At 46.9% G+C, this 15362-nt stretch overlaps 1 protein-coding gene across 1 annotated transcript in view; it reads right to left on the reverse strand.

The window, feature by feature from the left end:
- Frmd4a (FERM domain containing 4A) overlaps positions 1 to 15362 on the reverse strand; it is a 262810-nt gene that overhangs the window by 9022 nt on the left and 238426 nt on the right. Inside the window, exons 17-22 of the mRNA XM_077802674.1 lie at positions 14230 to 14458; positions 11069 to 11125; positions 7866 to 8103; positions 6860 to 7027; positions 4742 to 5631; positions 1996 to 2092 (exon numbers count right to left, since the gene is read on the reverse strand). Coding sequence (XP_077658800.1) covers positions 1996 to 2092; positions 4742 to 5631; positions 6860 to 7027; positions 7866 to 8103; positions 11069 to 11125; positions 14230 to 14458 — 1679 coding nt within the window. The remainder of the gene's footprint in view (positions 1 to 1995; positions 2093 to 4741; positions 5632 to 6859; positions 7028 to 7865; positions 8104 to 11068; positions 11126 to 14229; positions 14459 to 15362) is intronic.

A 15362-nucleotide genomic window follows, 5' to 3' on the forward strand; every position in this document is an offset into this window, starting at 1 on the left:
GTAGGCATGTGAGAGTGCTCATGAATTTCAGAGCCTGTTGTCAAAATAATATAATATATTTGGAAGAGGTGAGACTGGGCATGATCCAGAAACTTTGGAGGATCCAGAGAGGCATACTGAGATCTGAAGCTCTTTATCTGAATGAGGTGGTTTAGCCACTGGAGGCATGTATACAGTGTGTCATTCTTTCATGAATTAATCTTGGGGACATGCTTGCACTCTCAGCCCTGCAATGGCTGTCTAGATACAGGCTAGAGCTGGGCTGAGTATGTCATGGAAGTGAATGTTAGTGATCAGTAATTAAGATGGGGTAGCTACTGCCAAAAGGCTGATAAGTAGGAATGGTCACAAGAACACTGTAATTGGGATTATAGAGTCTCTTAATTCCAAAGGAATAAGAGGCAGCATGGGATAGCAGTGGGTGTCAAACTTGAGTGTGCTTCAGAACACCTGGAATGCTTGTTAAAACACAGTCTCTAGAGCCCACCCCAGAGTTTCCAGTTCAGCAAGCTCCCCTTGAGCCCAAGAATGTGCATTTCTGACAAATCAGAGGAGGCTTATGCTGCTGGTCTAGAGGGTCCACATTTTCAGACAATTTTTCATTTTCCACCACTGGCATTGTGGAGAAAAGACAGGATTTGGGGGTCACAGCTGCAGCTGTGTGACTTTGGGCCAAGCACTTCTTTTCTCTGAGCCTAGTCTGTAAAATCAATAGATCCAGATCTTCTCTTTGCCAGGGTGCAGCACATAAACCTTAGAAGAAGCTCCCAGCCTTTGAGTACACTCAATAAGTGTTAGCTCCGCCTTTCCACATCAAAACCAAGGCTCCAGGAAGCCTGGCATAAAATCATTACAGATAAACAGGCAGCAACAAAAATGCCAACCACAGGGATCTGAGATTTGGCCACCAGAGCCAATGGCAAGACTGGTTTTCTTGCGATTCAGCTCACAGATGACGGTCAAATTTTTCCAGATATCTTCACCAATGCTCTAGCAAACCAGAAACTGTGGATTAAGCTGGACATGGGACCCCCTTGCTCCTCTAACCAACAAATATTAAGAGACAATGGCTTACGAGACAGGGGAGACAGCAAGTGAAGGACAAAACAGGTTACCTGTACCTGTGGGACCTCTGGTAGATAATGACAGCTTTACTGGCTACAGATGTAGCACTCTAGGCCTATGTTTAAAGCTACAAAAGGAACTGAATTCTGGTTGCATGTATTTTGCCGTGGGCAGCTTCTATTTAAAGGTTTCAAGGTACCCAATCACCTTTGTTGTCCAGTGTTTGGCCTGGACAGAAGCCTGTTTCTTAAGATGCATCCTGTTATTAAGATAGTGAATACACTGAGAAGCATGTGAAACACCTGGCCTGGTATATACCATAGGGCCTTCTCTAACTCTTCTTCTCCCCCACCCTCTTTTTTTTTTTTTTTTTTTTTTTTGTGTGTGGCACTGGAGATTGAAGCCAGGTGTACTCAATCACTGAGCTACATCCCCAACCCTTTTTATTTTTCCTTTTGAGACAGTGTCTTGCTAAATTCCCAAATCTTGTGATCCTCCTATCTCAGCCTCCTGAATTGGTAGGAAAACAGACATGTACCACTGCACCTGGCTCTCCTCTGACACTTTTGCCTGGCATTTTGAGTCATCCTGGGTATCAACTAAACCCAAATCAAATCTTGTCTGGAATCCTGACCAAAGAAATACAATCCTACTTGCTTCCACCTCCCCATGTCCTGGGGATCACTACCTACTTTAAAAGAGTCCATACTGACTTCACTCCTAAAAGAGGGCCATGAAGTGGGGTAGAAGGTGACAGCAAGTCATGGGGCTTCTTTGGCAAGGAATCAGTTTCCCAGTAATGCGCTCCCGTCATTGGTTGATGATATAGCTTTATGTCACTAAGACTTTACACAGATGACAAGTCTTCCTAGCTGACAAGTCAGGAACCTGGAAGAAGAACCAGGTTAAAGGACTGGAGGGAGAACTCACCCAGTCTGCCAGGTTAGGATGTGGTGGGGACTGCTTGGGGGGGTGGCTCCGATTTCACTTGACGGTGTTGAGCTTCTCTGGCTTTGAGGTAAGGCAGCTGTATGTGGGTGACATGGGAAAGACGGAGAAGATGGGTCAGACCTGATAAGGGTGCTTAGGACTCATTGCCTATGCAACCTCAATGGTTAGGGGTCACAATTAGTGGGGATGCAGGACATGACCCCACAATAGGGTCTCAGTGACCCGATGGCAGTCACAGTGGGGAAACATCTCTGTCGCCCCCACTCCTGCATTTTCTCCCCTAAACCATGCATTTCCATTTTGACTCAGGCTGACCTGGTATCCTAGGTCCCAACCTCAGACTCCTCAGTCTTTTGAGGGAGAACTGGGCAAGGCTAGTGCAGAAAGAGCTGATTTCTCTGGAGTGCAGAGAGATACAGCTCAGAGCATTCTCAGATGTGGCCCCAGTGTAAAGATGATGCTCCCCTCTATGACAGAACCTCCAGAAAGTTCTCTGAGCCTGCTCTCTCTGCTGTTTCAGGCTCACCATTTGCTATTTTAGTACCCTTCAAAACAGGCAGAACTTTTACTCATCCATACCTGACTACTGAGAGTTTGTTGATGTGGACAACACAAGTCTAGTTGGAAGAATTCAGCAGGAGTAAATCCTACTTAGATGCATCCTTTGCTTTCCTGGGAATGGAATCCTTTTCTTCAGTCAACCTTAGATACAGCTTGTTATGGTTTAGATATGAGGCGTCCCCTGCCCCCTCCCCCTCCCCCCCAAGGCTCAAATGTGGAACAATGCAAGAAAGCTTAGAGATGAAATGATTGGGTTAAGAGAGTCTTAATCGAATCAGCAGATTAATCCCCTGATAGGGATTAACTGAGTTGTGAGTGTAGGTAGGTAGGTTGTGGCTGGAGGAGGAGGGTCACTGGGGGTGTTCTTGGGGTATATATTGTATAAACTGAGCTTAGGCCACCTCTTTACTTCCTGGTGCCATGTCCTGAGCTGCTTTCCTCAACCACACCATTCTGCCATGATGCTTTGCCATGGTTTGGGCCCAGAGCAATGGAATTGGCCATCTATGAACCAAGACTTCTGAAACTGTGAGCCCCCAAATAAACTTTTATTCTTCTAAAATTGTTCCAGTCAAGTCTTTTGGTCTCAGTTTTGAAAAAAGCTAAAACACAGCTTCCTAAAAGTTTTCAGCCTAAAATATGTTCCAAAAGATCTACCTAATCTCTTTAAGTAAAGCAGATCTACTAGATGAGCACTACATTTTTGATATAAAACATAAGCACTCCTACCCATTGACATTTACAAAAAGCCAGAACTAAGGGTCACGGACAATCATGCCCTAAATAGTACATGTAATGTGTCCATTGCCAAAACTTGCCTAGGAAGTCAATGGTAAATTTCACTGGGTCAATTTTACAGACCAAGGAACATGAAGAAAGTGGTAGGATGTTGGAATCCATGGGACGCTCGTGATTACTGCAATCATTTTTATTCTGGTCTCTGAAGTTTGTCATATGACCAATGTACCCTAATAACTGAGCCACTGGGGGGGATGTGGAAGTAGAATGCAGAAGCCTGGCATACCTGAACAGCCAATTCTTCCACTTTGCCCAGGCTCCAAGAATCTCCTTCAGTCCCCAAAGATGATCCTCCCCACTATTATCCTACTTAAGCAAGTCAGTCCTTGACTTGGAGCTCTCCTCCTGTTTGTGCTCTCATTTTACTCTTGCAGTGTTTATCACTTCTGTCTCAAAATCTTCCTCTTCCACTTTCTTTGCCTACAAGTCAGGGGGAGGCAGAACCTCTTGTCACCCTGTTTATGAATGGTGCAAGTATGCAAACAAGTACATGACCAATGAGGCACATGATCACTGATGGACCAGTGGTGGTTATTATCACCATTATTATTTCTTTAAATTTTTTTTTTAGTCATAGGTGAACACAATATTTTTATGTGGTGCTAGGATTGAATCCAGTGCTTCACATGTGCTAGGCAAGTGCTCTACCAGAGTCACAACCCCAGCCCTCACCATTATTATTTCTTAGAGTAACTTCTGAAACTTGTTAAAGGAAAGAATGGTTTCTTCCATTTTTACTCCATTCAGTACTGCTCAATGCTCTGAGTACAAAAATATAAAGCAAACCTTGGTTTATGGAAATTTTCAGTAGTACTATAAAGGGGACTGAGAGCACTTTATAAAAATTACTTTGCAGCTATATCATAACATAGAAATGGGAAAGCCAGAAGCAGTCGAGAGGTATTCATTTAGATATCCATATCAAATTCAGAGCCCAGAGCACTTCTTTACTAAGCCAATTTATCCCCATCTGGGAGGCACTAGCAGGAATCTCTAGGCCGCAAGACCCAAGTCCATCCCCCACCCAACTTTCCTTTGTAGGGGTATAAAGAGGCGCCTTGGCTGGATAAACGCTGAGAAACCACGTCACATAACTTTCTCAGATGTCTGTCCTTACCAGAAAGTGGCTGGAGGAATGATTTGCCCCTCAGCTAAGGAAGCAGAGAGAAAGTAGATCCAGTCCACTATGGAAGGTCAGATTTCCTTTATTCTGCAAGACCAGGGTTAGAATGGGAGAGTCCCGCAGACTGTAGGTCTCCTACATCTGACAGCAAGGTGACCAGAATTAATGATTCCTTCCCCACTGTGAGGTCTAAGGAGACCTCCTGGTAGTTGGCACCCAGATCCACCCTGCTGTCCCTCTCACCTGACGTGGCCTTGCACATCTGGGGCATCCTGGTGACCCTGCTGTGCGCCACAAAGGTGCTCTGGGAGGAGGTGCTGTACTGCGAGCCGCTGTCGGAGGAGGTGGAGCTGGTGTGCGACAGGCGGCTGTGCTCCTTGTGCGAGGCTGTGGAGCGCTGGTACCACTGGCGCAGCTCATCCGACACGGCGGCCCGGCCCGCGCCCTTGTCGTGGGAGCCCTCGCGGCCCAGTGACGGAGTCCTTAAGATCTGTGAGCGCGACGGCGTCAGGCGGCCCGCGTCGCCCTCATCTCCGCCACCGCGCCAGCTCTCCTTGAACAGGCCACCTGCCGTGTAGGAGTTGGAGGTCTTAAATTGCGCCTTGACGCTGTAGTGGCCCTCCTGGTCGCTCTCCAGGCTGCGCACCACCACGGGCGTGGCGCTGCCCTCGATGTACAGTGGGTACTCCTTGATGCGGTACTGCGAGCTGGGCTGGCTCTGGCTGTGCAGGTACACGCCACCGCCCGCGCCCGCGCCCCCCGGCCCCGCAGCGCCACCGCGCGCGGCCAGGTTGGGCATGCTGCCCGAGCTCGCCGAGCCCAGTGCGCCCGCCGCCCGCTGCCGCTGCCGCTGCCGCTGCCGCGCCTTGGACGGAGAGTCCTCTGCCAGCGTCGAGTAGTTGGCATTCATCTGCGCCGGGTAGTAGTGCTCCGAGCTCGAGTGGCTGGTGCACGATGAACAGTCGTCCATGGGGTCTGAGCCATTGCTGCTACGAGTCCGCGGGGTGTAGAAGTCGGGGCTCCCCGTGTCGTTCTCCGAGCCCAGGAGCTTGCCCTGGGACTCCAAGCTGGAGCTCCGGTGCCTAAAGTGCAATGCGAGGCTGTGCAGTCGCGTGGGGCTGATGTCCACGGACCTGCAGGGAGACGCGGGCTTGGTCTGGGGGTCTCTAGAGGAAAGGATGCCAAGGAGGGCGCTCCACTCATTGTACTTAGGAGGCACAAAACATATGCAGGCTCAGAGGGCCCAGCAAAGGGAGTCTAGGAAATTGGGATTCTAGGCAGGGTTGCCCTAGAAATCCACATGCTTCTCCAGTTTGCACCTGAATAGGGAACTGCTGATACCGGGAGGTGGGGCCAGGAATCAGCTTTGAATTCCCAGTGGGAGGTGGGACTGCGCTAGGACTCACACAAGGGCTTCCTCCAACTTTCTGATCTTTAAAACATTTTTATTTTTTGAAGGTCGAAGAATCACTATTTTAAGTATTATGTTGAACTCTATAAACCCTCTTGTTGGTTAAAAAAAAAAGTCCAACAGAAGCCCTTTCATGTGGTTTAACCAAATGTTACCATGAAACTCATATAAATGGATATTCATTTCCTGTGAAGATGCTAAAGTGGAGGATCCATGGAACACCAAAACCCTTAAAAATGTAAGATGCAAATTATACTATTACTTTATCTATGATTCATTCTGCTTATTTGAGTTCACACTATAATTATCCATCAGTATCACTGGGCAAATGATGGGATTTACAGGTGAAATTTCACCTTGGCCATGTACAGGCAGAGGGGAGCTCTTGTTCTGTCACTAGGGTAGAACTGGAAGCCTCCACCAAGTGGCTTTTCCACAATTTTTAGAAAATGAATGTGTGATTCATGAAAGCCTAATTTTTGCCTGTTTCTTTTGCTCTTCACAAATTTACATTTTGAGGCCTTAAAGAAAGTACCAAATAAATTTAGGTCTTGGCAAAAAGATACATGAGGATTATCAAATGAAGAACTTCCATCAGTACACAGTTGTTCTGGTCCCTGCTCTTCCTAGGCCACCCTGGCTATCCTGTCCTTCCTCTGCTTCCACTGATAAAGCTCAGTCCTCCTTGACTGTCTCCAGGAGCCTGGGGACTCTCCAGTAGTCTCCACATGTTACTGCGTGTGGACAATGGGCTCTAACTTCAGTTACACTAAAGTAAGCTCACTGCTGCCAGCTGTTTATTCTGCTTCATTTAGAGAGAACCTGCCTAACCGTTTCAGGCCTTATTCTACCTCACCTGGCATTTGGGCTAATTGGGCCAGGGATGCTTTATTGTACGAAGGAAGGGCTGGTCCAGGAAGGTGAGTGGACTGAAAGCCCAATGGACTCACCTTGTGGAATGGACGTAGTGGGGGCTTCGGATGCGCAGGTCTGGTGTGGATGGCATGCTAGACTGGGAGTTCCAGTGCGGGAGGCCGCGGATAGGACTGTTCTGTAAGGAGCTGCTTCCTCCTCCTGCTTCAGCGCAGCTTCCTGTGCTGGGGAAGCGCTTGTGGCTACTGAAAAACAAAGGAAGCCATGCTGATCCTCCCAGACCGCAGCACCTTTCCCCAGCAGTCTTAACTAGCTTGGGACATGGATCTTGGTGTGGGGAGAGTTTGCCAGGACTCCCGGCCTTGCTCCTACAGGTCTCTACTGTGGTCTCCAGCCTTTCCTCAAGCAGTGGGTGGGGGGCCTTGTCCCTGCTCCCCACACCTGCAGGCAATGTGAAATGAACACTCTCCTTCACCTTCTCTGTAATAGGTATAGTGTGACAATTCTGTCAAGCCCCTCTCTTTATGGTTTTGGTTTTCCAAGAGACAATTACCTGTCGGGGCACCCACTTGGAGCTTTATAGGGTGTAATTAAGGGAAATGAGAAAAACAGAGAAGTGGACCAAAAATGCCTTCCAAAAAAAGAAAAAAAAAAAACCCTCTTTACAATATTAGCCAAATAATGAGCTGATAATATTCAGCTCAGATTACAGCTGTTTGGCTCCAGAATTCTGTTGGAAGATGGTTTAGGGTTCTGAACCACTTTGGGATTCCTATGAGTGGTCTCTCATTTGCCATTTTTTTTTTTTTTTTGGAAGAGTGCTGCCTAAGATTTCCTAATTAATTCCTGTGGAATTTAACAACATTAGAGCCATCTGCCAACACATTGAGCTTGAGCCAAACCCTTTGGATAACATATCCGCACCTCAGGAGGGTCAGCAGCAGAGGGCGCTGTGAGAATAGCAAACCCTGGAAGGAGGAACTAGGTTGTGTTTTGGGATTTGTGGGTGCTATTTGGAATAGCCCTTGGATTCTCTCCAGATGTGGACAGTGACTTCATTTTGGGTTTCACTACCCGACTCACCTGGAATGACCGTGAGAGGAGCGTTTCTTGACCTTCTCATAAGGCTCATCCAAAGAGGACTCACTCCACATTTTGGGCTTTATGGGTGACTTGTCATAGTCGTTGCGGTGATAGTGCATCTGCCTGAGTCCCTCCAGGGACTGGGGAGGAGGAGGCCTGTTGTGCGATGGTGGCCGAGGAGGAAGTCCCTTGTGAGGAGACTGTAAGGGGGATATTGTGCTGGTGACCTGAGAGTCTTCTGCACAGAGAAAAGACAGAGGAACTGAGCACGGATCATCCCTTCCACAAACTCTGAACCAGAGTCGCCACCCCAATGCCACCCACATCAGCACCTGGGAGGCACACAAGCAAATAACACCTTTGATTCTCCCAGGCTGGCCTCATCACTCTCTCCCAGTTTCCAAGACAATGAGGCCAAGTCAAGCCAAACCAGAGTCAACCAAGCCTAAACTTCAAACAAAATTAAATGGGAAGAGAGGTGTCATTTTTATTAGACACGAATAAAGTCTGAATTTTATTCAAGACCATTAACAGATGTTTGCTTTATACCAAACAGCATAATGCAGTTATCACTTATTATATTGCAACTTTTTCTCTCTCTTTTTTTGGTATTAGGGATCAAACCCAGGGCTTACACAATTGCTAGGCATGTGCTGTACTACTGAGCTAAATCCTGGGACCTGTTACTTTTCTTTCACAAGACATTAAGTGTCTGATAGGCTTTGAAGCAATTTGAGCTCCATGAAAATTTTGTTGGCTCTGTTCACTGCTAAGTCCTTAGGGCCATGAATGACAGCTGACACACAGTAAGTGCTCAATAAGCAGTTGTTGGAGATTTAAAAATGAATGTAAATATATCTATCAAGTGTAATTATATACTGTGGATCTGGGTATCTACTCTCTGCTTTTTATCCCCCCTGAATTATCTATATTCTCTTTTAATTTGTTCTGAGGAAACTGGTGGGGGGGAGTTAAACCCATAGATGTTCTACCATTGAACTACATCCCTAGTGTTTTCTGATTTTTACTTTGAGACAGGATCTTGCTAAGCTGCCCAGGCTGGCCTCGAACATGTGATCTTCTTGCCTCAGCCTCTCAAGTAGCTGGAATCACAGGTGTGCACCACTGTACCTGGTATGTTCTGATTACTTTGAATGTTGGAACTGCTTTGAATTTTCTTGGAAGGGGAGGGGATAAATTTTTCCCAGCCTTCAGGGAATAATAACACTGTGCTAGAAGAGTTTTGGAGAATGCAGATATGGTTGGGGAGGAACTGCTGGAAGGGAACCAGGCAGTGGACAGGTGGTGGACAGACAGAGGAGGAAGGAAAGAAGTTGAGCTAAGGCGTGGGTGCAAGCACAGTGGGTGCGAGCAGCAGGGACCACCCAGGGGCAGCAGCAACTGGTGAGAAGAGCAAAGGGAGCAAGGGAGGCAATCTGGGAGGTATAACAGATCCACTGTGTGAATATACCCACTGTGGACACACCACAATGAGCATCGAGCCCGGCTGTGGGGGCCTTGAGTTTCAAAGGTGCTGGGATTTGGTCTGCAAGCCACCAGAAACCTTTTCGACATCTTGAGCACAGATGTGTCAGGGTGAAGATACTACTTTAGAACTATTCACCTGGCAGGTTCGGCCTCTGGAAAGGCAGGATGAGGGACTTGGAAGGACCACTGAAGAGGTCTGGTGATGAGAACCTGGGGCAGGGTGGCATTGAGAGGGGAGGGGAGGAGCTGCTCGGCGGTTGCTGGGAAGGGAGGGGAACTGGAGGGGGAACCCCAGCAACCTTTTGTGCACCCCTTACATCCACTTTGAACTATTCATCTTTCTATAGCTTAATTCTCAACCTCTCAACCTTGAAGCCTGGATGTCTGTGATGTTTCCATTCTTTCTATGTCCCTCCATTCAGAGCAGGAAGAGTCCCTAGAAAGGAAGAGCCTGCAATGGGAGCAGGAGGCAGCAAGGGAGGCAATGACACCCCTAGGAAGTCCAAAGTTCTGAGACATGGGGAAGAAACTATAATCATAGATGATATCTCTGAATTTTTCTAGCAACACTGTCTATTGCTCTGGCAATATTACAAATTACAATATTACAATATTACAAAGGGTTTTCACCAACTCACTCTTGCTCCCTCCCCAGGAGTTTCTGGTATATCAGGGATCAACAACAGGACTGGGGTCTTTGATATTCAAAACAAGCCTCCCTGCTCACGAAGAGCCCTGTGTCCTCCACACCCATATAATGAAGCAGACAATAAAAATATTATAATCTGATTCCTAATAGCAGGGCCAAGACAACTGGGTAAATAACTCACCAGACTCTCCCCACATCAAGAGCCATCATTATTATTATTGCAATTATCATTATTACTACCACTGGGTAGGCCTTTTATGTTTTCCATCTGAATAGCCACTTATCACTGCCCGCCTGAGGTTTTCCTAAAGGGCAAGAGAATTAACTGCTACTTAATATATTTCCATATAATTAATGCCCTTGCCTTCCAACATTTTGGTCTTAAATCCTCAAGAACATTCTCAGACATGGTCCTGTGTTTGGATTTCTTATTTCCAATGGAGATGGTGGTGGTGGTGGTGGTGGTGGTGGTGTAGGTTTGAGGATACAGCTCTGTTTTTCTAAGAATTGTCCAAGGAAATGTCCTGGTAACCACCAGGATTGAAGAGTTCCATGGGAAATAATGAGGCAACTTGCAAGGTTGGCCAGGGGTCTGAAGGAGAATCAGGCCTCTGATTTTTACTACGGTCTCAGGAAGAGACAGAAGTTTGGTTTATTCTTTCCTATTAGCCCCAGATTTTCCCTGTGGGGCCACCCTCTAATTTGTGCTCCAACTCAATCTCCTCCATATATTATAAACATTCAAAAAGAAACTAGGCACAGGTTGTAGATTCTGTTTAGTTAAAAAAGTGGTTTTGGCTGCTACAAAAGAGAAGCATCATTCGCTGAATATCACCTCAAATCTCAGGTCTGGGCCCCCGGAAATACTAAAATTCCAATAAACATGTTTATGTAGCACCCTCGAGTCCTGACCAAATAGTGACTATCAAATGAGACAACTTGCAGGGAATCTGGCTGCCACCTCCACCTGGCAAGAGCCTCTATACAAGGCTGTGCCCACATGCATACACATTAATCCCAGCTTAATCTGTGCTCCACCTTTTAAGGCAGGAAACAGAAAACCTACCGTCTTCAAGAACAAGGGCATCAGAGAGGGAGCTATCTTCACTGGCAATGTTTCCATCTGCAAGACAAAATAACAAAAGTCTATGATGTTAGCACATTCCCGAAACAAAGCCCTATCTGTAAGAGCAGAGTGCTTGCCACCCCCATATCCTCTTTCTAATCTGAAAGGACATGTACAATGTAATAAAAATGCTGTCGAGCATTTCTTTTGATAATTCCTATGGTGGGTCAATAGCTTATCCTCCCCACCCCTGACAATGCAATGTACTTCTATCTTTGTGTATTTTTGCTCTTGTTCCCGGGATACTGTGGTGCAGAACAGCTTAATATCTAATACAAAGGCTGCCCAGCCTGGTTAAGCCACATCATTGTCCCAGCACAAACGCAGGGCATGTACCGACTAAACCAAAGGAAGTCAACTGCTATTTATTCCACAAATGTGAAACTAGGGTAGGAAACTCAACTTTGCTCGCATGGCAATAAATGGCTTCTCAATAAACTCCTGAAGTCATTAGCAAAGAAAACAAGCATGCTAAATACAGACTCCATCTCTCTAGACACCATTCAATTAAGAACACACCCAAGAGGGAGACAGTAAAATAATCCTTCCTCTTTCACCACTGGGGAAACTGAGGTGCACCCAGGAAGGGGGGGGGGTTGTCTGAAGTTTCTCTGATCTCCTGGCAAAGTGAGACCTCTCCCAGGTCTTCAGATTTCAAGTTTAGTGTTTTATCTCTTGAAATTAAAAAAAAAAAAAAACAAGCTAAGAAGCTATGCAGAACCGTATTTATGCCTAACTTAAGTGGGCCTTTGTGATGAGGGCCTAATTTCAACACACAAAAAGTAGATTCTTGAGCAATTAAAAAAAGAAAAAAAAAAGCATGGAGTATAGCTTAGTGGTAGAGCCATTTCCTAGCATGCGCCAAGGCTTGGATTAAGTCCTCAGCACTAGGGAAATTATCTTGCTAGGAGCAAGAAATTATCTTGCTAGATGCCTGTGGAATGTACCTATACATCCAGCAACTTGGGAGGCTGAGACAGGAGGATCGAAAATTCTAGGCCAACCTGGACAAGTCAGTGAGACACATTCTCAAAATAATATAAAAAATAGAAAGGACCAGGGTTATAGTCCAGTGGCAGAATATGCCTGAGTTTAATCCTCAGTACTGTGGAGGGGGGCGAAAAAAAAAAAAAACCCAAAGCTGAGGTGTGGACAGAAGGATACAGGAGTTGGCACAGATAATGATTTAAAAAGCAATTCTGTCAGCAGAACCAACAGAATAGCCCTCATTCAGGCAGACCTAAGAGTAGGCTTTCCTGGTGGCCACCCAGCAAGATGGTCATTCCTGAACTGCCCTACCCAGTTGGGGCTCTGGATGCTTCTGTTGAGTTGGAACACCCCAAGTGCCTTCAGGGGGGCAGAAGGAAGTCTCAAAGGAAGCCTGAGACAGAGAAGGGCTGGCGAATTGCAGCTCTGTTGGGAGCAGGGAGTTACACGGTCCTGGCCAAGGAAGCAGGGTAAGGTAGGGAAGGATGGGCATTTCGAGATTCCCAGGGCAGAAAGAGTTCTTATAGCCAGCTCCTCCCTCCTCTCCCACTGGGAAGTCATTGTTTTCATATTCTTTGACAGATGTGAACAGCTAGGACTTTGGCCTTCTGTCATCTCAAGTATATCACTGCTTCCCTAGTAAGCCCACAGTTTTAGGTTGAAGATATATATATATAATTGTGGTAAAATGTAAGTTGCATTGGATTCACCATTTTAATTGTTCAGTAAGTGGCATTAAGTGCATTCACACTGTTGTGTGACATCACTGCCAGTCATCTTCTGATTGGGTAACATTTTAATTCTCCAAACTGAAACCCAGTACCCATTAAGCAGTAACTCCTCCTTCCCCTCAGCTCCTGGGAGCCTCTATTCTTCTTTCTAGAACCAGAAGCACTGCATTATTATTATTATTATTATTATTATTATTTTTATTTTAATTTTTTGGTACTGGGGATTGAACTCAGAGGCACTTAACCGCCGAGCCACACCCCCCAACCAGTTTTCATATTTTACTTAGAGAAAGGGCCTCACTAAGTTTCATATTCATCTGTCAAAGAATACGAAAACAATGACTTCCTAGTAGGAGAGGAGGGAGGTGCTGGCTCTAAGAACTCTTTCTGCCCTAGGAATTTAGAAATGCCCATTCTTCCCTACCTTACCCTGCTTCCTTGGCCAGGACCATGTTAACTTCCCGCTCCCAATAGGGCTGCCTTTAGTCAGCCCTTCTCTGTCTCAGACTTCCTTTGAGACTTCCTTCTGCCCCCTTGAAGGCACTTGGGGGTGTTCCAGCTCAACTAAGTTGCTGAGGCTGGCTTTGAATTCACCATCCTCCTGCTTCAGCCTCCCCAGCCACTGGGATTACAGGTATGAGCCACTGTGCCTGGAAAGCAGAAGTATTTTAAACATACATACACTAAGAATATTTAACATACATTTTTAAAAATTTGCTGATTTTTTTTTTAAAAGAACTGTTACAGCTAGGGAGACTTGATGTTTGTTGATGGGTTTTTCTGGGTATTTCATTTTAGAATTTACCAAACATTGTCACCTAAACTCCCAATCCTGATTGGAGTTCAAGGCAATCTGAGGGGACAAGTCCAGTCCTCCCAAATCATAGCTCTTTTGATAGCAACAGAATCAGCTTGATGGGGGCAAAGAATTGGCAGGGGGAGGAGGCCTGCAGGGCCTGGTTGAATACAGGAGACCCTGCTGCTGGGTACAGCCCATCCACCTTGCCTTGGGGAAGGTGATCAGGTCCCTCAGAATGGCAGAGCCTGAGCTAGCTCTAGGCTAGGTTGGACTAGCACAGTCAACTGGACTCAGCTCCTGCTGAGGGCTGCAGTGTTGCCTTATGGCTGCAGGCTCCCCCAGGGAGCCATCAATAGTTGGGAATGAGGCTGCTTGTACAATGCTGTTCATCTGTGGAGCTAGATGTACTTGTTCACAGTGACTTGGTGTTGCATCATTTCACAGGTGGACAATAAGGCACAGGATGGCTAAGCAGCCACTTAGGCCATGCAGGGAGCTGAGCCTAGGACCATGAGCAGATCTGCTGTCTGGTTCAGAGAGGCCTAGTGTGGGAGTGGGGCAGGGGCAACCTGGATGGCACTGACCGTCTATGACCAGTGAAGCCCTCTGGGTGGGTTTTTTCCCAGACTTGATGCGGTTCTCATTGATTGCATTTTCAATCTCCTGCAGCTTCTTCAGTGCATTCAGATAAGAGGTTTTTCTTTGTTTCTTCAGTTTTTTGCTGACATTGGGGTCACTGGCAAGGCGGCGGGCAGCCTCCGTAATCTGGGACTGAATTGCAAACTCTCGTTCCAGTCGTTCCAACTCGGCTTCCTGTGGGAGGGAAAGCTGTGGTTGACACTTGTTGGAGATGCTGAGCAGAGAGCCACCCATCCTCCCCATCCCTTGCCCAGGACCCCCCAGCCCCCGCCCCCCGGCAAGGCTTGCTTGGTTTTATTTCACTGCCTCCAATAAGGTTCATGAACAGCAAGCCTTCGTGCCTATCTGGCTATCATTTCCTTCCCATTGGGGGCATAGGATGCAGCGTTATTTCTAGAATCTTCTATGATTCTTCTCAGGTTTGCTTATATTGGTGCATCTCTTCCACTCACCCACAGGTGCCTCTGTCTCACATATTTGTGCCTCACCCAAGTTGGGACATACCCCACTCACCTATGTATTTATAAACCCCTGCTGTCCCTCTCAGACCTATCTATTCATGGAAACCCTGCTCAGGCTATGACATGACCCTCCATGAGGCACAGACAGTGAGTGATGGCGGAGTGAGTTTTCCCCCAGCTCCTTGGATGAGTTTCAGGGTCTCCTCCTTCCTTCCCTCTTGGTTGGCTCCCTCCCACCTCTATCTCTTTCCCCCCAGAGTTCTAGTCCTGGGAGAAATGAAGTCCTGCATGTCAGATATAGCTGGAGGACCCAAACATGCTGTTCCCTGGATGGAGTGTTTGCTGCTGGCCTCTCTGGACAAGTCATCTCCTCTGCTGATGTATGTACACCAGCTGCTGAGGGAACAGGGAGGAGGCTGCTCATACATGTATTGTGAGCATTTGGGGGTGATGCACAATCCCTCCCAAAGTGTATTTCCCCTCTCTCCCAGTGAATCCCCTTCAACCAAAGCTAGCTCTAAGCAGCACATGTTCAGGCTCAGATCTGGAACTGTGGGCTGCTTGCTGTCTCACTGGTCCAGGGTCCAGCAGCCTGGGCAGTACTCAGGCCTGCAAGA

Source organism: Urocitellus parryii, chromosome 9 (genome assembly GCF_045843805.1).
Source record: "Urocitellus parryii isolate mUroPar1 chromosome 9, mUroPar1.hap1, whole genome shotgun sequence".
NCBI lineage: Eukaryota > Metazoa > Chordata > Mammalia > Rodentia > Sciuridae > Urocitellus > Urocitellus parryii.